Below are 19,169 nucleotides of genomic sequence, written 5' to 3'. Positions count from 1 at the left end.
GGCTCTTACCTTTACAGCAGTGGGGTGAGGCATATTTAGCAAAGGTTTGGTCTCCCCTGCTGGATCACAGGGCCAGATATTGAGGTCCCCATCACTTGACCCGCTAGCTAATTTGCTGCCACATGGCGACCATTTCAAACTGCAGATGCCTTGCTTGTGCTGCAATGTTCCAACATGGTGCTCAGCTATTCGAACATCATGGTGATGTATATGCCCAAGCCGTGACCCACTGAATTGCAAGACAAAACTGGTTTTATTACAAGTTCACTTATTCATCAGAACATAAAAGTATAAATATCCGAATAACAATCACATTCTAAGTGGTAAATAATAGTACAATCTAATCAGATATTATATAATATATATAAATCAGATATTACTATAATATAATCCATACAGATCAAATTTTTATGACACGCTGCTATTTTGTTTTCACTGGGGTGTCAATATTTGGTGGTGGGTTAAAGGGGTCGTTGACCTCTCAGTTAACTTTTAGTTTGTTATAGAATAGTCAGTTCTAAGCAACTTTTATTTGGTCTTCATTATTTATTTTTGTAGTTTCTTTTTAATTATTTGCCTTCTTCTTCTGCCTTTTCCCAGCTTTCAAATGGGGTCACTGACCCCATCTAAAAAACAAATGCTCTGTAAGACTACAAATGTATTGTTATTGCTGCTTTTATTGTGTATCTTTCTATTCAGGCCCTCGCCTATTCATATTCCAGTCTCTTATTCAAATGAATGCATGGTTGATAGGGTAATTTAGATCCTAGCAACCAGATTGATGCAATTGCAACTGGAGAGTTGCTGAATAAAACTCTAAATAACTCAAAAACTACAAATAATAAAAAAATAAAACCAGATGCAAATTGGCTCAGAGTAGCACCAACTACATCATACTAAAAGTTAATGCAATGGTAAATAATCACTTTAAGTTTTACAGTATATATTAAATGTCTGCACTATATCCTTTTATTGTGGTTTAGTTCTTTTCACTGACTTACTAGGATTGGTTAGTGCAACTTCTGACACTTTAAACCTGTGAATGTTACACCAGTGTCTGGTCACCCATTATTAAAAAACATCAGACTGAGTTTTCCTGTTCTTTAAACTGTAATGTCACCCTTACCTGCTAAGTATGTGATGATTCCAGTTTAAGGCTCCCACGACTGACATATGTCCCAGCATATTTCTCAGTCTCTTTTGTGTTTCAATGTCCCACAGCTTTAAAATAAATTAATTATTGGGAGTGTTATCTTTAGATCAGCTACTTTATAACTTATGGTTTATATATTGTTGGGGCAGAACTACAGACGGAGGCTCAACAAGAAACAAAACAGTACAGTTGGAATCAACTGGTTTTTAAATTACATTTTACCTGGCTGCTTTAATCGGTTACCCAAGCACAGACAGTAGTCTGAGTGCTCCAAAAGAAGCAGCGGAATGCAAATTTAAATGTTAAAAAAATGAATAAAAAACAAGTTACAACGTTTCTTTTATTACTACTGAATTCTAACTACAGGTATGGGATCTGTTATCCAGAAACCTGTTATTCAGAAAGCTCCAACTTACCGAACAGCTGTCTCTCGTAGACTCCATTTTATCCAAATTATTTTATTAATGATGTCTTTTTTGCTGGAATAATAAAACAGTACCTTGTACTTGATCCCAACTAACATATAATTAATCCTTATTGGAAGCAAAACCAGCCTATTGGGTTTATTTAATATTTAAATTATTTTCTAGTAGATTTAAAAGGGACCCATCACCCAAAAAAATTATTCAAAATCCTATTTTATCACATTAGTCAAGCAGAATGAACTTGAATTACATGATATAAATTATTTGAATCTTGTTTCCTTCACTTTGGGAATTCATAATTATAGTTACTGTTATTATATGTACACTGTTATTAAGACAAGCCTTGCATCATCTCAGAATATTGTTTGTGCACCAGAATAGGGGACCTGATGTCGATCCCCATGCCCTGGCTACACAATTAAACAGTGAAGAGAGAGGGGAATGTCTGGAGAGACATCTAGGAAGTGCTGAATGGAAAGTGAAAGTAATTGTCTGCCCCGCTTCTATGCCTAAGTCATAAAGGAGGGGCAGACAATATTTGATTGACAGCTGAGATTTTTAAATGAGCTTACAAAAGCTATGAATGCTTTAATAAAAAATAAAAATTGGATTTCCTGTTTAATTTGAAAAGGACTTGTATTATACAGCTTTGTGTGTGTAAGATTTGTTATTCGGAAAACCCCAGCATAAAAATACAGTTTATACAAGGTTGGGATCCAGTTTATTGCCATTACAATGACTAAAACCAAAGTTGAACTGTAGCAACCCCAATCTGAAAGCTCATATGATACAGGATTGAGGTTAAGATTTAAACAAGAAATACTGTCACCCAAGTCAGGCCATGTAGTCTATGCTCTAGAGTTTTAGAATTCAAATATCCTCCTCCTACCCCCTTAGTACTGCACTTTACCAGTGTAAAGATCGTGATGTTAAACTGATGGGTTGATAAGAGTATTATCTTACATTAAGGGGCCGATTCACTAAGGGTCGAATATCGAGGGTTAATTAACCCTCGATATTCGACTAGGAATTAAAATCCTACGACTTCGAATATCGAAGTCGAAGGATTTAGCGCAGATAGTTCGATCGAACGATCGAAGGATAATTCCTTCGATCGAACGATTAAATCCTTCGAATCGAACGATTTAAATCCAACGATCGAAGGAATATCCTTCGATCAAAAAAGTTAGCCAAGCCTATGGGGACCTTCCCCATAGGCTAACATTGACTTTGGTAGCTTTTAGATGGCGAACTAGGGGGTCGAAGTTTTTTTTAAAGAGACAGTACTTCGACTATCGAATGGTCGAACGATTTTTACTTCGAATCCTTCAATTCGAAGTCGTAGTCGAAAGGTCGAAGTAGCCCATTCGATGGTCGAAGTAGCCCAAAAAAAACTTCGAAATTCGACGTTTTTTAACTTCGAATCCTTCACTCAAAGTTAGTAAATCGGCCCCTAACTGTCCTGCTAACTTGTTTGACTCTAATACTTACCTGTACTTCTCCACTGCTAGTTCCTATTGCCAGGCACGTTCCATTGCTAATCCAGGATACCGATGATACATATGTCGCTGGGCTGGGTAAATATATTTTTTGAGTTACAGTCCTGTTATCCCCACTGAATATGTATGCTGTTGACTTTAGCCCAATGGCAACAAGATTTTCTGAATTCCAGTCAAGCAGATTTAGATCTAAAAAAGGGGTAACAGTGAAAACATGAATGTTTTATCAACTGCTAACACTTTTTTCCATAGCACCACAACTAAAAGTCCTTAGACTAAATGTTGCTGGCAAAACAATGGTATTATTACTTTTTAACATGAAAGTTATTATTAGCTTTAAGTTATTACATTCCATATTCCATACAACATAAATACCTCTTATACTTAAAAACACAGGTCCCAAGTATTATGGATAATAGATCCCATACCTATTTATATATTTAGGGATAGGTGATTATTATTGACATTTTTCACTTTATATAAGACACAAAGTGCTGCAGAGGGTTCAAGGAATCAGGGCACCCATCACCCATTAAAAGAGAAGGAAAGAATCATGGGGGGAGGGGCAAATGCTAGACAACCCCTAGTGATAATAATCACATACCTGATACCTTGGGCCGCTGCTCACTGAGAGGTACCCCAGTTAGGTACAGTTTTTTGCTGATTGATAGGAGCTCCGGCCTGGGGTATCAGATAAATGATTATAATTACTGGGGGTGCCTAACATCTGACATCCCTCCCCCTTAATTAACTCTCTCCTTCTCTTTGAAATACTCTTGGATAGAAATTAAGGGCCTGATTTATAAAGGCTCTGTAAAACTTTACAAAACCACTCACAATTACAATGATGAACAATTTATTTTCTGCACAGAAATTAATTTTCCCAATCCTCTCTAATTTTACAGTGTCATCACATTTAATAATTAATTTACAGGTAAAAATAATTATCCTAATCCTTTCTGCTCCCGCAAAATATGCATTAGAGTGGCAGGATTTGGACGTGTGATAAAACATAAACCAAAATGGTGCTTGACTGATTAAAGCAATCAAAGCCATTCTGACAAACTGAAACAGGTTTGGAATTTGATGTGGCAATTCCTTCTCATTTACTCAGCTCCCAAGAGATACTGGCTCAGCAAGATGCAGTTTATGTTTAAGGCTGCATGCAGGGCTGCCATCAGGGGTAACACTGGGGGACAATCGTCCCAGTGGCTTCTAAATGTTAAGGGGAGCCATCCATGCTGTGTTTCCCTTATTAACTGGGCCACCATGAGTCACTGAAGCAACCGCTGAGCCGATGCCGAAGTAGGAGTCGAAGATGCTGCAGAAGTAGGAGTTGAGCCGCACTCGAACAGAGCTGCACGAAGTAGGAGCCGTCCCACGATGAAGTAGGAGCCAAAGCCACCGCCGATGAAGTAGGAGCCGACGAAAGGAGCCAAGGAAGAAGAAAGGTAAGTTCCACTGAACACCAATGGTGTTTGTTATTTTTTTTAAACCCTGGTTTTTTTTTTAACTTTCAGTGGGGAACCCTGGCCACCAATGTTTTTTAAAAACATTTATTGGAAGGGCCCTGGCCACTGATCTTTTTTTATTAACTTGGGTGACCCTGCCCACCAATTTTTTTTAACTTGTGAGGGGGCCTTACGACCAATGAGTTTTTTTTAGCTTGTAGGGGGGCCTGGCCACCAATATTTTTTACTTGTAGGTGGGCCCAGAAAATGTTGTCGTACATGGCGCTCGCAAATTCTGAAGGCTGCCCTGGCTGCATGTTACTTTTACTGTAAGATGTATAAATGTCTGCTTAGTATCATACTTGTAACTTACAGTAGTCATTATGAAGGCCACTGATATGGAGTTGAATCTCTGGCTGTAAGACTGCACGGGAGCAGATGTTGTCCTTCTGGGTTTTCTGGACCAAGCTTTTCTTTTTTTTCATTTGTAGACATTCTGTTTATAAATACAAAACTGTAAAATAAATATATTTACCGTAGTCCCAAAGCTGCCAGTGGGCTAGACAGAGTTACCTAAATTAATATTATTTTTTATAGGGAGTCAATATTTTACTTCTGCACTTTGCAGAAATTGTTCGTCATTCACATTAGTCCCTGTCCCACAGAAGCTTATAGTATACTTTTCAACACACAAACACCTGTGCAAATAATTAGCTATGAGCCACCATATGCTACACCTTATTTAAAAGTTTCATTTTGAACTGGAAATGACACAATGCCTCATCCCATAGACTTGTAGTTCCAAAACTGTTGGACTGCCCACTAGAATAGGGCTTAAGCAGTTGCTGATGGGGCAGATTAAAGGGCCAGTAGGAAGAAATGTTTAGAGAATGCCTATTTACTCTCCAAGGAACCCCTAACCTGGCACTACTGAAGTGAGATTTACAGTGATAAAGTATTATTATTAACATGTATTTATATAGCACCAACATATTGGGTAGCACTGTAAAGTAAATGTGATTATACAACTACATCACATGAATTACATACATAGAATATATGGAGTAACAAACATCACAATCAATACAGGTACAAAAAGGTGAGGAAGGCCCTATGCATAGGCATACAGTCTAAAGGGAAGGGAGTAATACACAAGGTGTGGGAGTGGGCAAGATCGAATTAAGTGGGTGAGAAATGTGGTATTGCGTTTGGTAGTTAAGCAGAGTGAGGGTAGGCTTCTCGAAAGAAGTGCGTTTTCAGAGATTTCTTGAAAGTAGAAAGGTTGGGAGAAAGTCGGACAGACCGTGGGAGAGCGTTCCAGAGGAGGGGTGCAGCCCTTGTAAAGTCTTGAATGCGAGCATGTGAGGAGGTAATGAGAGAAGAGTTGAGTAGAAGGTCGGTAGAGGAGCGTAGTAAGCGAGTGGGTGAGTATATAGAGATGAGTTCAGAGATGTAGGGTGGGGCAGAGTTATGAAGTGCTTTGAAAGTCAGTGTCATTAATTTGAATTTGATTCTGAAAGGTAACGGAAGCCAGTGCAGGGATTGACAGAATGGCGAGTCAGAGGAGGAGCGGTTGCTGAGGTGTATGAGCCTCGCAGCAGTGTTCATTATGGACTGGAGAGGTGACAGTCTCTGGAGGGGGAGGCCAATTAAAAGAGAGTTACAGTAGTCTAGACGCGATATGATGAGAGAGTGAATAAGAATTTTGGCAGCGTCTTGGGTGATAAATGATCGTATTTTGGATATGTTCCTTAGGTGGAAGTGACAAGATTTAATAAGTGACTGGATATGAGGAGTGAATGACAGGGCAGAATCTAGGATAACCCCAAGGCACCGGGCCTGGGGAGAGGGGGTGATAGTGGAATTGTTAACTATGATGGATACTTCGGGGATGCTACTGGTGTTAGTTGGAGGAAAGAGAACCATTTCAGTTTTAGAGAGGTTTAATTTAAGGTAGCGTTGTGACATCCAGGTAGAGATAGCGGACAGGCAGGAGGAGACGCCAATTAGGAGTTCTGGGTTGAGATCAGGAGATGAGAGATAGATCTGAGTATCGTCAGCATAGAGGTGGTAGTGGAAACCATAAGAATTTATTAATTTGCCAAGAGAGGAAGTATAGAGGGAGAATAGTAATGGTCCCAGGACAGAGCCTTGGGGAACTCCAACAGAAAGAGGTAGGGGAGAAGATGCTACTCCATTGTAGGAGACACTGAAGGAACGATTGGTGATGTAAGAAGAGAACCAGGACAGGGCTGTGTCACGAAGGCCAAGTGACAGGAGGGACTGGAGGAGGAGAGGGTGATCTACAGTGTCAAATGCGGCTGAGAGATCAAGCAGTATTAGTAGTGAGAAGTGATTGTTGGCTTTAGCGGTTAAAAGGTCATTAGTCAGTCGAGTCAGGGCAGTTTCCGTGGAGTGTTGTGGCTTAAAACCAGATTGTAGGGGGTCCAGCAGGTTATTGTCAGAGAGGAATGAGGTTAGTCGGTTGTAGACTAGGCGCTCAAGTAGTTTAGAGATGAAAGGTAGCAGAGAGATAGGTCGGAGGTTGTCAAGATTGGAGGGATCAAGAGAGGGTTTTTTCAGAATGGGGGTGACAAGAGCATGTTTTAGTTGAGAAGGAAACAGTCCAGTTGAGAGGGAAAGATTAAATAGGTGAGTTAAGGCTTTGATTAGACAAGGATTGGTATTGCGGAGAAGTTTTGAGGGAATTGGATCAAGCGGGCAGGTGGTAAGGTGAGAAGAGGCCAGAAGCTTTGAGACTTCCTCATCAGTGACAGGGGTGAAGGAGCACAGGAGGGACTGGGGAGTGTGGAGGGAGGGTGGTGGAAGTCTAGGGGGGTTGAGTAGTGTAATGTCCCTTCTGATAGTGTCAATTTTGTTTTTGAAGTGCTCAGCAATATCTTGAGCAGAGACAGATGTGCATGGAGGGGGTGGAGAAGGGGAAAGGAGATGGTTAAAGGTGGAGAAAAGTTTTGCTGTTTTTTTAGAAAGGGAGTTAATGAGTGAAGTAAAGTATGTTTGTTTGGCTTGGAAGAGGCTGGTGTTAAAGGAGCGCAGGGCAGATTTGTAGCTCCAAAAGTCTGATTCTGAACGGGATTTGCGCCAGCGACGCTCAAGTGCACGTGAGTGTCTTTGGAGCGCTTTTGTTTGAGCAGTATGCCAAGGTTGAAGTGGTTTGGGTCTAGAGTATGTTGTATTCTGGAAATTATGTCAGACCTGTTGTTACAAGAGAGGGTTAAGACATCTATAATATTGTGATTAGTTAAGGGGGTCATTAATAAATGTTGGACCTAAACTATGCAAACATTGTACTGATTGCAGAATCTTAGATCCCGCTATCTAAATGTTGAAGACTGAAACTTTGGGTTCCCACAGATAGCAACGGAATGCCCCTGTAAATTCAGATCCATATTTATGTATCTTCAAATTTTAACTACATTCTCCCTACACTAACGGCTTCTGTTCTCACCTATCTAAGCAGCTAGTGAAGAACATCCCACCTTTTACCTCAACTTCACACAACACTTCTCTGTCAAATATCAAAATAGCAATGCTGTTCCTGTGTGGCAGGAAACAAAGAGCTTGTGGGTATTCAGAAAGCAAGAATATTCATGTTATTGTCTGTGGTTATTTGAAGTTGCCTCTAAAGCTGATAATACACAGCCAGATAAAAGATGCCAATTTAAAAACTTTCTAGACCGGGTCAGCAGATTATTGACCCATAGGGCAGACAGAGTATAACACACAAAGGGAGCATAGGGTAGGCAGAGTATGGCACGCACAGGAAGCATCGGGCAGGCAGAGTATGGCACATACAGGGAGCATAGGGCAAGCAGAGTATGGCACACTCGGGGAGCATAGGGCAGGCAGAGTATGGCACACCCAGGGACCTTACGGCAGGCAGAGTAGGGCACACACAGAGAGCATAGGGCAGGCAGAGTATGACACACACAGGGAGCATAGGGCAGTCAGAGTATGGCAAACACAGGGAGCATAGGGCAGGCAGATTATGGCACACACAGGGAGCATAGGGCAGGCAGAGTATGGCACACCCAGGGAGCTTACGGCAGGCAGAGTATGGCACACACAGAGAGCATAGGGCAGGCAGAGTATGACACACACAGGGAGCATAGGGCAGTCAGAGTATGGCAAACACAGGAAGCATCGGGCAGGCAGAGTATGGCACATACAGGGAGCATAGGGCAGGCAGAGTATGGCACACCAAGGGAGCTTACGGCAGGCAGAGTATGGCACACACAGAGAGCATAGGGCAGTCAGAGTATGGCAAACACAGGGAGCATAGGGCAGTCAGAGTATGGCAAACACAGGAAGCATCGGGCAGGCAGAGTATGGCACATACAGGGAGCATAGGGCAGGCAGAGTATGGCACACCAAGGGAGCTTACGGCAGGCAGAGTATGGCACACACAGAGAGCATAGGGCAGTCAGAGTATGGCAAACACAGGGAGCATAGGGCAGGCAGATTATGGCACACACAGGGAGCATAGGGCAAGCAGAGTATGGCACACACAGGGAGCATAGGGCAGGCAGAACAGAGCAGGAGACAGGGTCGCATTTCAGGACCACTCTACATTTACTACATACAGTGACACAATGCTTTTGCCCCTTTAGCATTTTGTGTGAGGTGTGAACTGGTGAACAATGTGGGCAGTTTCAGTCTGGGTCTGAGATGTGAAGAGGACAGGGCTTTAGGGTGTGAATAAAATATTCACATTTGTGAAGAAAACAGGAATTTGTAGTCAAAATTTGAGGTGTAAACAATGCAGGGGTCAGTTAATCTCTGAAGTGATACCTTTTAAAGCTTACACATGGTTAGCAGACACAGCAGGCAGACTTTATGTGGGGGCCACACATAGGGGGAAGCCCGTGGGTCTCCAGTTGGACAGCACTGTTCTAGAGCATTCTAAATGTTCCTGCTTAATATAAGACAATAACTATGCCAGCATTGCTTTATGGTTATTCCTCTGTATAGGCTATGAAATGGTGTGAGTTAGTTAAGAAAACCTAGAACATAAGAGGGCATATAGATGCTAACATGCACAGCAGGAGTGGACAATAGCAGCCAGTCAGATAATTGCTTTAGTTTTCTGCATTGTAGTAGACTCTGCAAAATTAATGGTTGCTATCGGTAACTGCCTTTGTGTAAATTATGTCTGTAAATCAGCCCCAGGAAGTCTAAACATTTGCTGTACTCCTGTTTAGTATTTCTGTATTACAGGTTAATAATATATATGTGTGTGTGTATATATATATATATAGTGAATAAAGTAACATCTCTTGTAAATTATAAGAATATTATAAGTTACAGAGGAGTTTCATGACCATATAAAAACACGAGGCCGTCTGAACAATTACATGCCAAAACTGTTTCACCCGGATCAGTCTGGCTTTATTTTGCAGAGACAGACCCCAGACAACATTAGGAGACTCATTAGTACAATAGATTATGCTAACTCCCAAGCTTTACAAAGCATAATCTTACTACTGGATCTGAAAAAAGCTTTTGATTCGGTACATTGGTCACACATCTTTCATGTCTTTCGACTATTCGGCATTAAAGGTAACTTTATTAACATGATCAGGGTTCTCTATTCCACTCCCACAGCTAAAATTAAGTGTATGGGACTCCTTTCTTCCACTTTTCCAATCCTGCGAGGTACACGCCAGGGTTGTCCCCTTTCCCCGTTGATATTTGCTCTAGCAGTAGAGCCGCTAGCCCAGTTGATTAGGCAAGACCAAAATATTGGGGGTATTAGAATTAAAAATACAGAATTTAAAGTTAGCCTCTATGCGGATGATATATGTCTTACGATTACCAAACCCCAAACTTCTCTACCCAATTTATTTCTATTACTGGACAAATTCTCTTGTGTATCAGGTTTACAAGTGAACATTTCTAAATCCCAGGCGTTACCTTTACATACCCCTAAACATGTAATTAAACTGTTGGAACTCAACTTCCCATTTATCTGGAGGCATTCCTTCATTGAGTACTTAGGGGTTAATATTACGCCGGTATATACGTCACTCTACAAATGTAATTATCCCAACCTAATTAAGAAATTAACTAAAGACCTTGAAGAGTGGTCTCGCTACGCTATATCGTGGTTTGGGAGAATCCACTCAGTGAAAATGACTTTAGTACCCAAAATTTTGTATCGGTTTCGCGCATTGCCAGTGGCGATTAAGATAAAAGATATTAATTTCCTTCAAACTAAAATTAACAAATTCATTTGGGCCCACAAACCGCCACGTATAAACAGGAGGACTATGTACAGGCCTCCACTACAAGGCGGCCTGGGCTTACCTAATTTATTGCTATATTATAAGGCTGCGAGGATCTCCCAGACCACACAATGGCATCTACCACCTCATGAGAACAGATGGGTCCAGTTGGAGACACTTTTAGCTCATCCCACGGACCTATCATTCTATTTATGGGCAGACAAGACACAACTTCAGTCTGTCCCCGTACTTAGTTCTGTGCTGAAACATACCATTAAGATATGGCATGACAGTCGAGGGAAATTCCAAACGGCCGGATCTCATAGTATTCTCACTCCATTACATAATAACCCGCTTTTTCTCCCTAGCTACGCTACTCCGGCGTTTCAATGGTGGAAAGTAAATGGCATCAATAGAATACAAGATATGTTATTGACTATAGGTATTAAGTCATTTCAGTATTTACAATTTGTAAAATCTTTGCCAGAGGGCGAAACCTATAGATATTCGCAGCTACTGCACTTCCTTCATTCTATTGACCCATCCTTCAAGTCTAGACCTCCAACTCTGTTGGAAACCTGTTCTCAACGGGCTGGGAAACAGAAAGGTACTGTTTCTTTGTTATATAAATATTTAGTCTCCGCTGATGTGGAAAAGCCCCTTAAATATATGCTAGATTGGGAGAAAGATTTGGGGCGTTCTATATCTCAGCAAGAATGGTCACTCATCTGGAACTCTATTTCCAAAATATCCCCTAATACGGCCATTAAAGAATCTACATATAAAGTACTGATGCGTTGGCACCTCACACCAGCAAGGAAACATCGCTTTGACCCTTCCACTCCCAATTCTTGCTTCAGGGGCTGTACAGCAGTTGGGGATTATCTACATATCTGGTGGACATGTCCTGTGGCTAAGCAATATTGGACAGAAGTTTATAACTTACTTGAGCGAGTATTTCATACACCTATAGTCCCTGAGGCCACTACGACTCTTTTAGCCTGCCCATCCAAAGTCCTCACGAAGCTCCAGAATACCTTAATGGCGCAAATCTTAGCTGCCGCACTAACCAATTTAGCGAGACATTGGCTGCAGAATACTATAGATGTTCATGCTGTACATGCAAGAATTACCCAGACGCAGAATCTGTTGTATTTAACGGCTTTATTAGCAGACAGGGTGGAGAAACACACACAAATTTGGGCCCCATGGAATGTGTTTCTACAATCTTGATTGAAACGGTACCTTGATGTATGTTATACTAGATGAAGTTGTACTGATGTAAACCAGTTGAACTATTTTGTACTGAAAATGTTGTGTGCATTATTCTCTGTCTATGCTTCTGTTTTTGAAAAATAAAAGAGATATATAAAAACACGAGGCCGAAGGCCGGGTTTTTTTTTTTTACAGGTCATGGAACTCCTCTGTAATTTCTAATATCCTCCTATTTTGCAACTGGGTGTACTTTATTTATTATTATACACAAGTTTCAGTGAGTCATGTGACATCAGAACTCACCGTTTATAATCATGGCTTTTGTGTGAAATATATATTTATATATACACAAAAGCCATGAATATCTTATAAATTATATCCTTATAAAGAGTGAGTTCTGATGTCATCAGTTATAAACGGTGAGTTCTGATGTCATTTCTGTCACATGACTGAAACTTGTGTATTTTAATAAATAAAGTACCCCCAGTTGCAAAATATGAGGATATTAGAAGTTACCTCAGCTTTGTGTTTTTATATGGTCATAAAACTCCTCGGTAACTTATAATATCCTTATATTTTACAAGAGGGGGTACTTTATTCGCTATATATTGTGGGAATTTGCTCAATTGGTGGCTGCAGTGCTTGCTTAACATGAAGGGATCAGCAAGTGGAGTTTGTAAACAGGACTGGGCCTGCTCGTTTATTCAGCAAAATAACACAGTTCAAGTGTAAAATGAAAACAGCTTACTTCAGCATGGCATAAATCCAAACAGTCAGGAACTTCGAATGCCTCCTTACAAGCCCCAGTACCTCTCCCAATGAGTGTGGCTGGCTTGGTTTTAGGGAGCCTGATCTCTCCTTTCAGTGCTTACCCCTTCTCACTGTTCTGAATTGTAACACACCTTTTACCATTCAGTCAGCTGAACATGCTCCTGGCACAAAATCCGTAATGGACCTAGGAATGGAAGCTTCATCCCACCCAATGCTCTACAAAGCCTCTGGACTCCAGGACCCAGACCAGAGATTCAAAACAACTCGGAGAAAACCCATAAGCTGGTTTTCTCCCTATATCTATTCCCTGGAGCCCCTCACCATGTATAGGTAAGAAACCTAGGTGAAATATAGACACCATTTATAACTTTTCCAGCTGGTGTCTCACAATATATATATATATATATATATATATATATATATATATATATATATATATATATATATATATACACACAAGAGCCATGAATATCCTGTAAGTTATATCCTTATAATCGCTGCTTAGTGATGTCTTCGGTTATAATCGGAGTTTAGTGATGTCATTTCTGTCACATGACTCGACTGAAACGTATGTATTATAATAAATAAAGTACCCCCTGTCACAAAATATGAGGATATTACAAGTTACCTCGGAGTTCCATGACCTCTATACAAACACTCAGCCTTCAGCCTCATGCTTTTATATGCTCATGGAACTCCTTGGTTATTTATAGCATCCTTATATTTTACAAGAGAGGTAATTCTGTAGCATATTATTTGCTAGTACCTTTCCATGTACATGTGTCCTTTTCACAGATCTGCATGTTGTTGTCACACCTAATAGACGGACCAGGTTTGTGCTCTTCCACGGTTTGTAGGATGTTCTGTAATATATCCAGTTAAACTATTATGTCTCTGTATTTGTATTTCAGAAACTAGGGAGGGGGGGGTGCACTACACACACCGCAAGCTTTGGAAAGTAAAGTAATCAAGTTTAGGAGGTGCTGCATCTCAGACAAGTGGCAGCAGGTACAGCATGGTCTTTAAAGGGGTGTCAATATGCCTCATAAGCCCAGTCTGTATTGAGTTGTAGTTGAACTACATACAGTATATGTGAAAAGGGCTACCAATAATGTTACTGACATGATTGGTCCCTTTTGATATGACTTTTGTTATGACAGATTGGTCCCTTTTGTTGTGACCCTTTTGGTCACCCTCCAAAACTTTTTTCAGTTGAGTTGTTTTCACATTGTTCATCGGAAATAAAGACTCTTTGAAATTCCTTTCCATTTTTTATATTTTACTGTTTCTCCAAAAGTGAAGTTTAGTTTAACAATAGTTTTTAGTTTTTTTAATTGCCGCGCCAGTACTAGGCCACCTACACCGAGAGGGAGCTCCAAGTGCAGGCGGCCATGTTGGGGCACAAACATGCGCATAATGAGCAAGTGTTGATCCTACATCAGACACTCATTACACACATGCACTCTAAACAATATGGCAGCTCGCACTGGAAGCTCCCTTCTGGTGTTGGTTGCTTAGGGCTGGCGGGGGCATTTTTGTAAAACTATTGTTTCCCCCAACCTGAGTGCTGCTTGGGGAAACTATTTTAATGAAACTCAGTGATTCTGCTCAGCACGGACAAAAATAAGAAAACTTTTAAACTCACGTATCAATTTAAAAAAGTTACAGATTCAGGCACCCCACCCTCCCACAGCTGGTTTAGAAACACGTAAGAAGGTGAAAAATTAAACTTTAAAATTTGAAAAACAGCAACTGAAGTAATTATTTATTTCTGGTGAACTATATGAAACCAACTGAACTGAAACATGTGTTGGAAGGTGAACAACTCCTTTAAGGGATTTAAAACAAGCTAATTGAAGATAATGGTTACAATGCATTCAGATAGGGGAACCATGTAGGGATCCATATTTATTAGACAGTGGCCACTTACTCATCTTCTCGTTTGGACTAGCCTGCAATGTCTGCATTGTATTTATCATTTATATAAGTCTTCAACTTACTACTGGCATTGCATGGACTAACATACCTGCTCCTGAAGAAACCTTAGCCTGGTCTTACTTAGCAGTTTCTTCAACACTTTCTGTGTACGTTTTGGTGTAGAGATGTCCTTCAAACTGTCCAGCTTCTGATCACAGTCACGGATGGCCACAACAGGGATTTCTGTCAGATCTATACATATAACATGCAATTGCATCATAAGGTTATTACTTATACTATGCACAACACAAACATGGAACAGTACGGCTATCTCAAAAGCCAAAATAAAGTAATATTCTAATTTCTCCAAGCCGCTGGTAAAGCATTTAAAGGAGAATTAAACCCTTAAAAGAAATATGTCTAGAAATGCCATAGAGGTTCAGCAGTTCTATAATAGACTGCTTATGGGCTGTGGTGGCCTAAGGTTGGCACACATGTCCATAACATAAGCTGCTGCATTTCTATCCAACACCTTTGTTAAGTTTTAGTCCTTCTTTAAAGCAATAAAATAATTGTTCTAGCTAAGACTGTCATTTTTGTCTTTCAGTCGCCATGTAAAATCACTACCTTTCTTTGGATCGGATTCTCCTTCCCTGTCCTTCAGCAATCTGAGACTGCTAAGCAGAATGACACCACAGCTGTAACAGACAAAAGAGAAGATACCTACTGTCCCAGGAAGGAGAAGCCCATCCTCTATAATACTATATTGGCTACTCTATTTTTTTGGTGAGACATAGAATTATGATCGGTGGATCAGCACCTAAGCAGTATTTTTCAGCATCTTGTGGGTATTTGGCAATTGGTGGACCCACTGACATTGGCTCTCAAACAGGTGACAATGGATAAATTAATTTATGTCTACCTAGGTTCTATAATGCCCTCAATTACCCAGTCATTTAATCAAATACAGGTACAGGATCTATTAGTTAGAATGATTGAGGTTTATTTTATATCTCCATACCATGTCTACTAAAAATCATTTAAAGGGTTGGTTCACCTTTAACTTAACTTTTAGTATTCTGTAAAATTCTAAGCACCTTTACAATTGGTCTTCATTTTTTTCTTTTTTATAGTTTTTAATTTATTCGCCTTTTTCTTCCAGTTTTCAAATAGGGGTCAATGATCCCATCTACAAAACAAATGTTCTCTAAGGCTACAAATGTATTGTTATTGGAACTTTTTATTACTCATCTTTCTATTCAGGCCCTCTCCTATTCATATTTATTCTAATCACTGCATGGTTGGACCCTAGCAACCAGATGAAACTGCAAACTGGACAGCTGATCAATAAAAAGCTAAATAACTCAAAAACCACAAATAATAAAAAATGAAAACCAATTTCAAATTGTTTCAAACTATCACTCTCTATCCCTTCAAACATTAAATAAACTTAATAGGATTGTTTTGCCACCAATATGGAGTCATGCAGCATAGTTACCATCAAGTATAAGGTACTGTCTGATTATTACAGAGAAAACGGAAATCATTTTTAAAAATTAGTTGGTTTTTTTTATAATAGACTATGTGGGATAATGTAGGAGTCAGCCTTCCCGTAATTCAGAGCTTTCTTTATAATGAGTTCTGAAAAAGAAATCCCATAACAATATATTTCAATCCAGCTCTGAAATGGGACTAAATTAACTCAGCATCACTCCAGATCCCATCCTTAGAAAGGCTTTTCACTGGCTCGGTCACCTTCCAATACCTTGAATATCAAGTATTAGGTAGACTTAAATTTTACAGGTAAAGGTCTAAGACTTGAGTGAAAGCCCCATATACTTACATGGAAGTAGAACCAGTGGGTCAGGTATCTGGCAATACTCCTCAGATGGTGAGGAAGAAATGCCCGTTCTCTGCATTTGATCCATGTTTTGGCACCATTTTGTGGAAACAGGGCTACTAGCAAAAGGAACATGGCAAGCACGTCGCTTCATGATGCTTCTTTTGAATCTTGAATATGAGCTTCTTCCATCAGGTGTCTAAAGAAAAGTACATTTCAGCTATTATCAAATATTATGAAAGGTACAGCTAAGGTACTTAGGTGTCATTTATATATGCAAGTGCCAGGAGGTATAGGGTGCAACGGAGCCCTGTATTCACCACCTGCCCTATGGCACGGGCTAAGGACTGTGCTGCCTAGTGTCCCTTAGTGCTCTTGCCCGTTCTGATCATGGCCTTTTTAATTACCCTCTTCTCTATTTCACTTACTTTGCTAAATTGAATGTAAATGTCCCCAGGTCAAAGTGCAGAAGATATAAACAACCTGGGGTTGCCACCTTTCCAACTGGTGGAGACCAGGCAGGGGGGTGGGGCTGTGATGTGGAGGGGCGGTCAGTGCTGTAGAGGGGTGGGGCCATGACATCAGGGGCGGGGCTATGATGAAACAATCGCCGTGTCAATCATGGGGAATCCTGCCCGGTTTTCCGTATTTAAAAACCGGGCAGCAAGTTTTGACCCAGGCAGCTATTCAAAATACTGGGCTGTCCGGGTCAACACCAGACAGGAGTAACTGATGCTGCTGTGTGTCTTGTGCCTCCCACTCACCCAACCCTACCCCAGATCTATGCAAATACCCCCCCCCCCCCCAGTGGAAGTCCTAACATCAAGTACAAGTCATTACTGTTTAATTAGTACAGAGAAGAGGTAAAAAGCTGCAATAAATAATATTGTCTAGTTTGAGTGTAGGTGTGGCCTTGTGTAAATAAGCAATTTATAAATGTACACGGGGTTCTTTTTGCTTTGTTTTTTGCTTTATTCTGGCTATGGGGGTAATCTGCTCCACAATTATTTTATCTGGAAGGGAGATATGTAAATGCTGGTTTCAATTATTTCTAAAAACCTTTTCAGCAGTGCAATTTCTATGGAAGCCAGCCCCACCTAGTGGCAGATTACAGAATCTAAAAACTATACCACTGAATAAACTCTAAACAGCTTTGAAGATAATAATTCGTAAAAACTTTTTCTTTTAAATTAATGTTTTTTCACAAAACTGTGCTAAATTGCACAGTATCGTATGTTGCTTTTTTGAAACATTTTGAAACTGAAAAAAAAAGGAATAGTGTCAGAAACTGAATGCCAAACAACACAATATGAACAGCAGTGTATAGTGAATCTATTGAAATACAATTGCACTCCCTGCACAAGAAAAGCCAAACAGTTAAAAAAACAATTAAAATAGTTAAAGTTACCAGGAACATTGATGTGCCCCCCATTGTAACATTTTGCATATTTGCATGCAGGTTTCCTTTCAAACCTGCCCAAGTACTGGGACCTACATCAATTCTTTCTAGCACAAATAACCCCAACTCTTCCTGCTGTAACAATCCTAAGTCTGTCTTTTAATTGGCTCGTGTGACCTAACATGTATGGTTTGTTTGGTTTCTGTGCATCGTGAATCCTACGATCCCAAGGGGCGGCCTTATTTTTTAAAATGGCAATTTTCTATTTAGGACTACCCAATGGCACATACTACTAAAAATGATATTATTATTAAAATGATTTATTTACATGCATGGTTTTCCTTTAATTTGATGAGATTAACCTAACCCTGCCCCAGAGGATCTATCCTGGAAACAGCACCAACAAAATGTCCTGTTATTGTTGCTTATGTGTAAAGACTGAGAGTGTGTGAGGGTCACATTCAAAATGGCTGCCCTTCTGTTGTTCCAATCATTTGGGCAAAGAGCACAATGGCTCGGAACAACAAAAGCGGAGCTGTGGTGCTTCGCTGGATCTTGTTTTCATGTCCGTTTTGGCCACATGCCATTGCATCCCTGGTCAGGCTCCAATCACAAATAGGATGACTGAAGAAAAAGTCATGCCAGTTCACATCTAATGGCCAGGCTGGTCAGACGGATAATGTGTAGGGTCGGCCTGTGTATGTAAAAAATTGTGTATAAAATTTTTTCCCAAAGTGGAAGTGCAGACTAACTGAGTCCACCCTCCAGATGGAGGAAAAAATAGTATCTGTTTAAGAAAAGCTTTGTCTGGTACTGACTGACACCAGGAGGTTGAAGCCCATGTGTGCACATAATATACAAGTGCTCATTATGGGAATATGTGTGATGCTGATTGGCTGGTGCAACACAAACCCTTCTGCTTCCTCACAAGTATGTGCAGAGCTGGGGCAATATATTATGTGCATATGTGGGCCTCACTATGACCTCTAGCACTGGAAGTGCTCAATATGGGTCTTTTCTTAAAAATACTATTGTTGTTGCCATCCCAAAGTGCAGGCTCTGCTGGATCACACACCAGTTGTTTAGGCGATAGACAAGTTAAATTCAGTCATGACTGTTTTATTGGCTGAGAGAGAGGGGCTCCATGTTTCAGAATTCAACTTTAATAAGGAATTATGGGAAATGAGAAATAGATAGGATGAGCTGGGCCAGTCGCCGCCACGACATGCCACATCCTATTTAACCCTTGCCTGC

General features: G+C 40.4%; 1 protein-coding gene across 1 annotated transcript in view; it reads right to left on the bottom strand.

The window, feature by feature from the left end:
- cdc20b.L (cell division cycle 20B L homeolog) overlaps positions 1-19,169 on the bottom strand; it is a 40,015-nt gene that overhangs the window by 3,071 nt on the left and 17,775 nt on the right. The window contains exons 3-9 of the mRNA XM_018266135.2: positions 16,520-16,715; positions 14,786-14,928; positions 13,526-13,622; positions 4,902-5,024; positions 3,070-3,266; positions 1,127-1,221; positions 10-229 (exon numbers count right to left, since the gene is read on the bottom strand). Of these exons, the coding sequence (XP_018121624.1) occupies positions 10-229; positions 1,127-1,221; positions 3,070-3,266; positions 4,902-5,024; positions 13,526-13,622; positions 14,786-14,928; positions 16,520-16,715 (1,071 nt within the window). The remainder of the gene's footprint in view (positions 1-9; positions 230-1,126; positions 1,222-3,069; positions 3,267-4,901; positions 5,025-13,525; positions 13,623-14,785; positions 14,929-16,519; positions 16,716-19,169) is intronic.

The sequence above is a fragment of the Xenopus laevis genome, chromosome 1L (genome assembly GCF_017654675.1).
Source record: "Xenopus laevis strain J_2021 chromosome 1L, Xenopus_laevis_v10.1, whole genome shotgun sequence".
NCBI classification, from domain to species: Eukaryota; Metazoa; Chordata; class Amphibia; order Anura; family Pipidae; genus Xenopus; species Xenopus laevis.
This window is presented reverse-complemented; position numbering and strand designations above follow the sequence as displayed.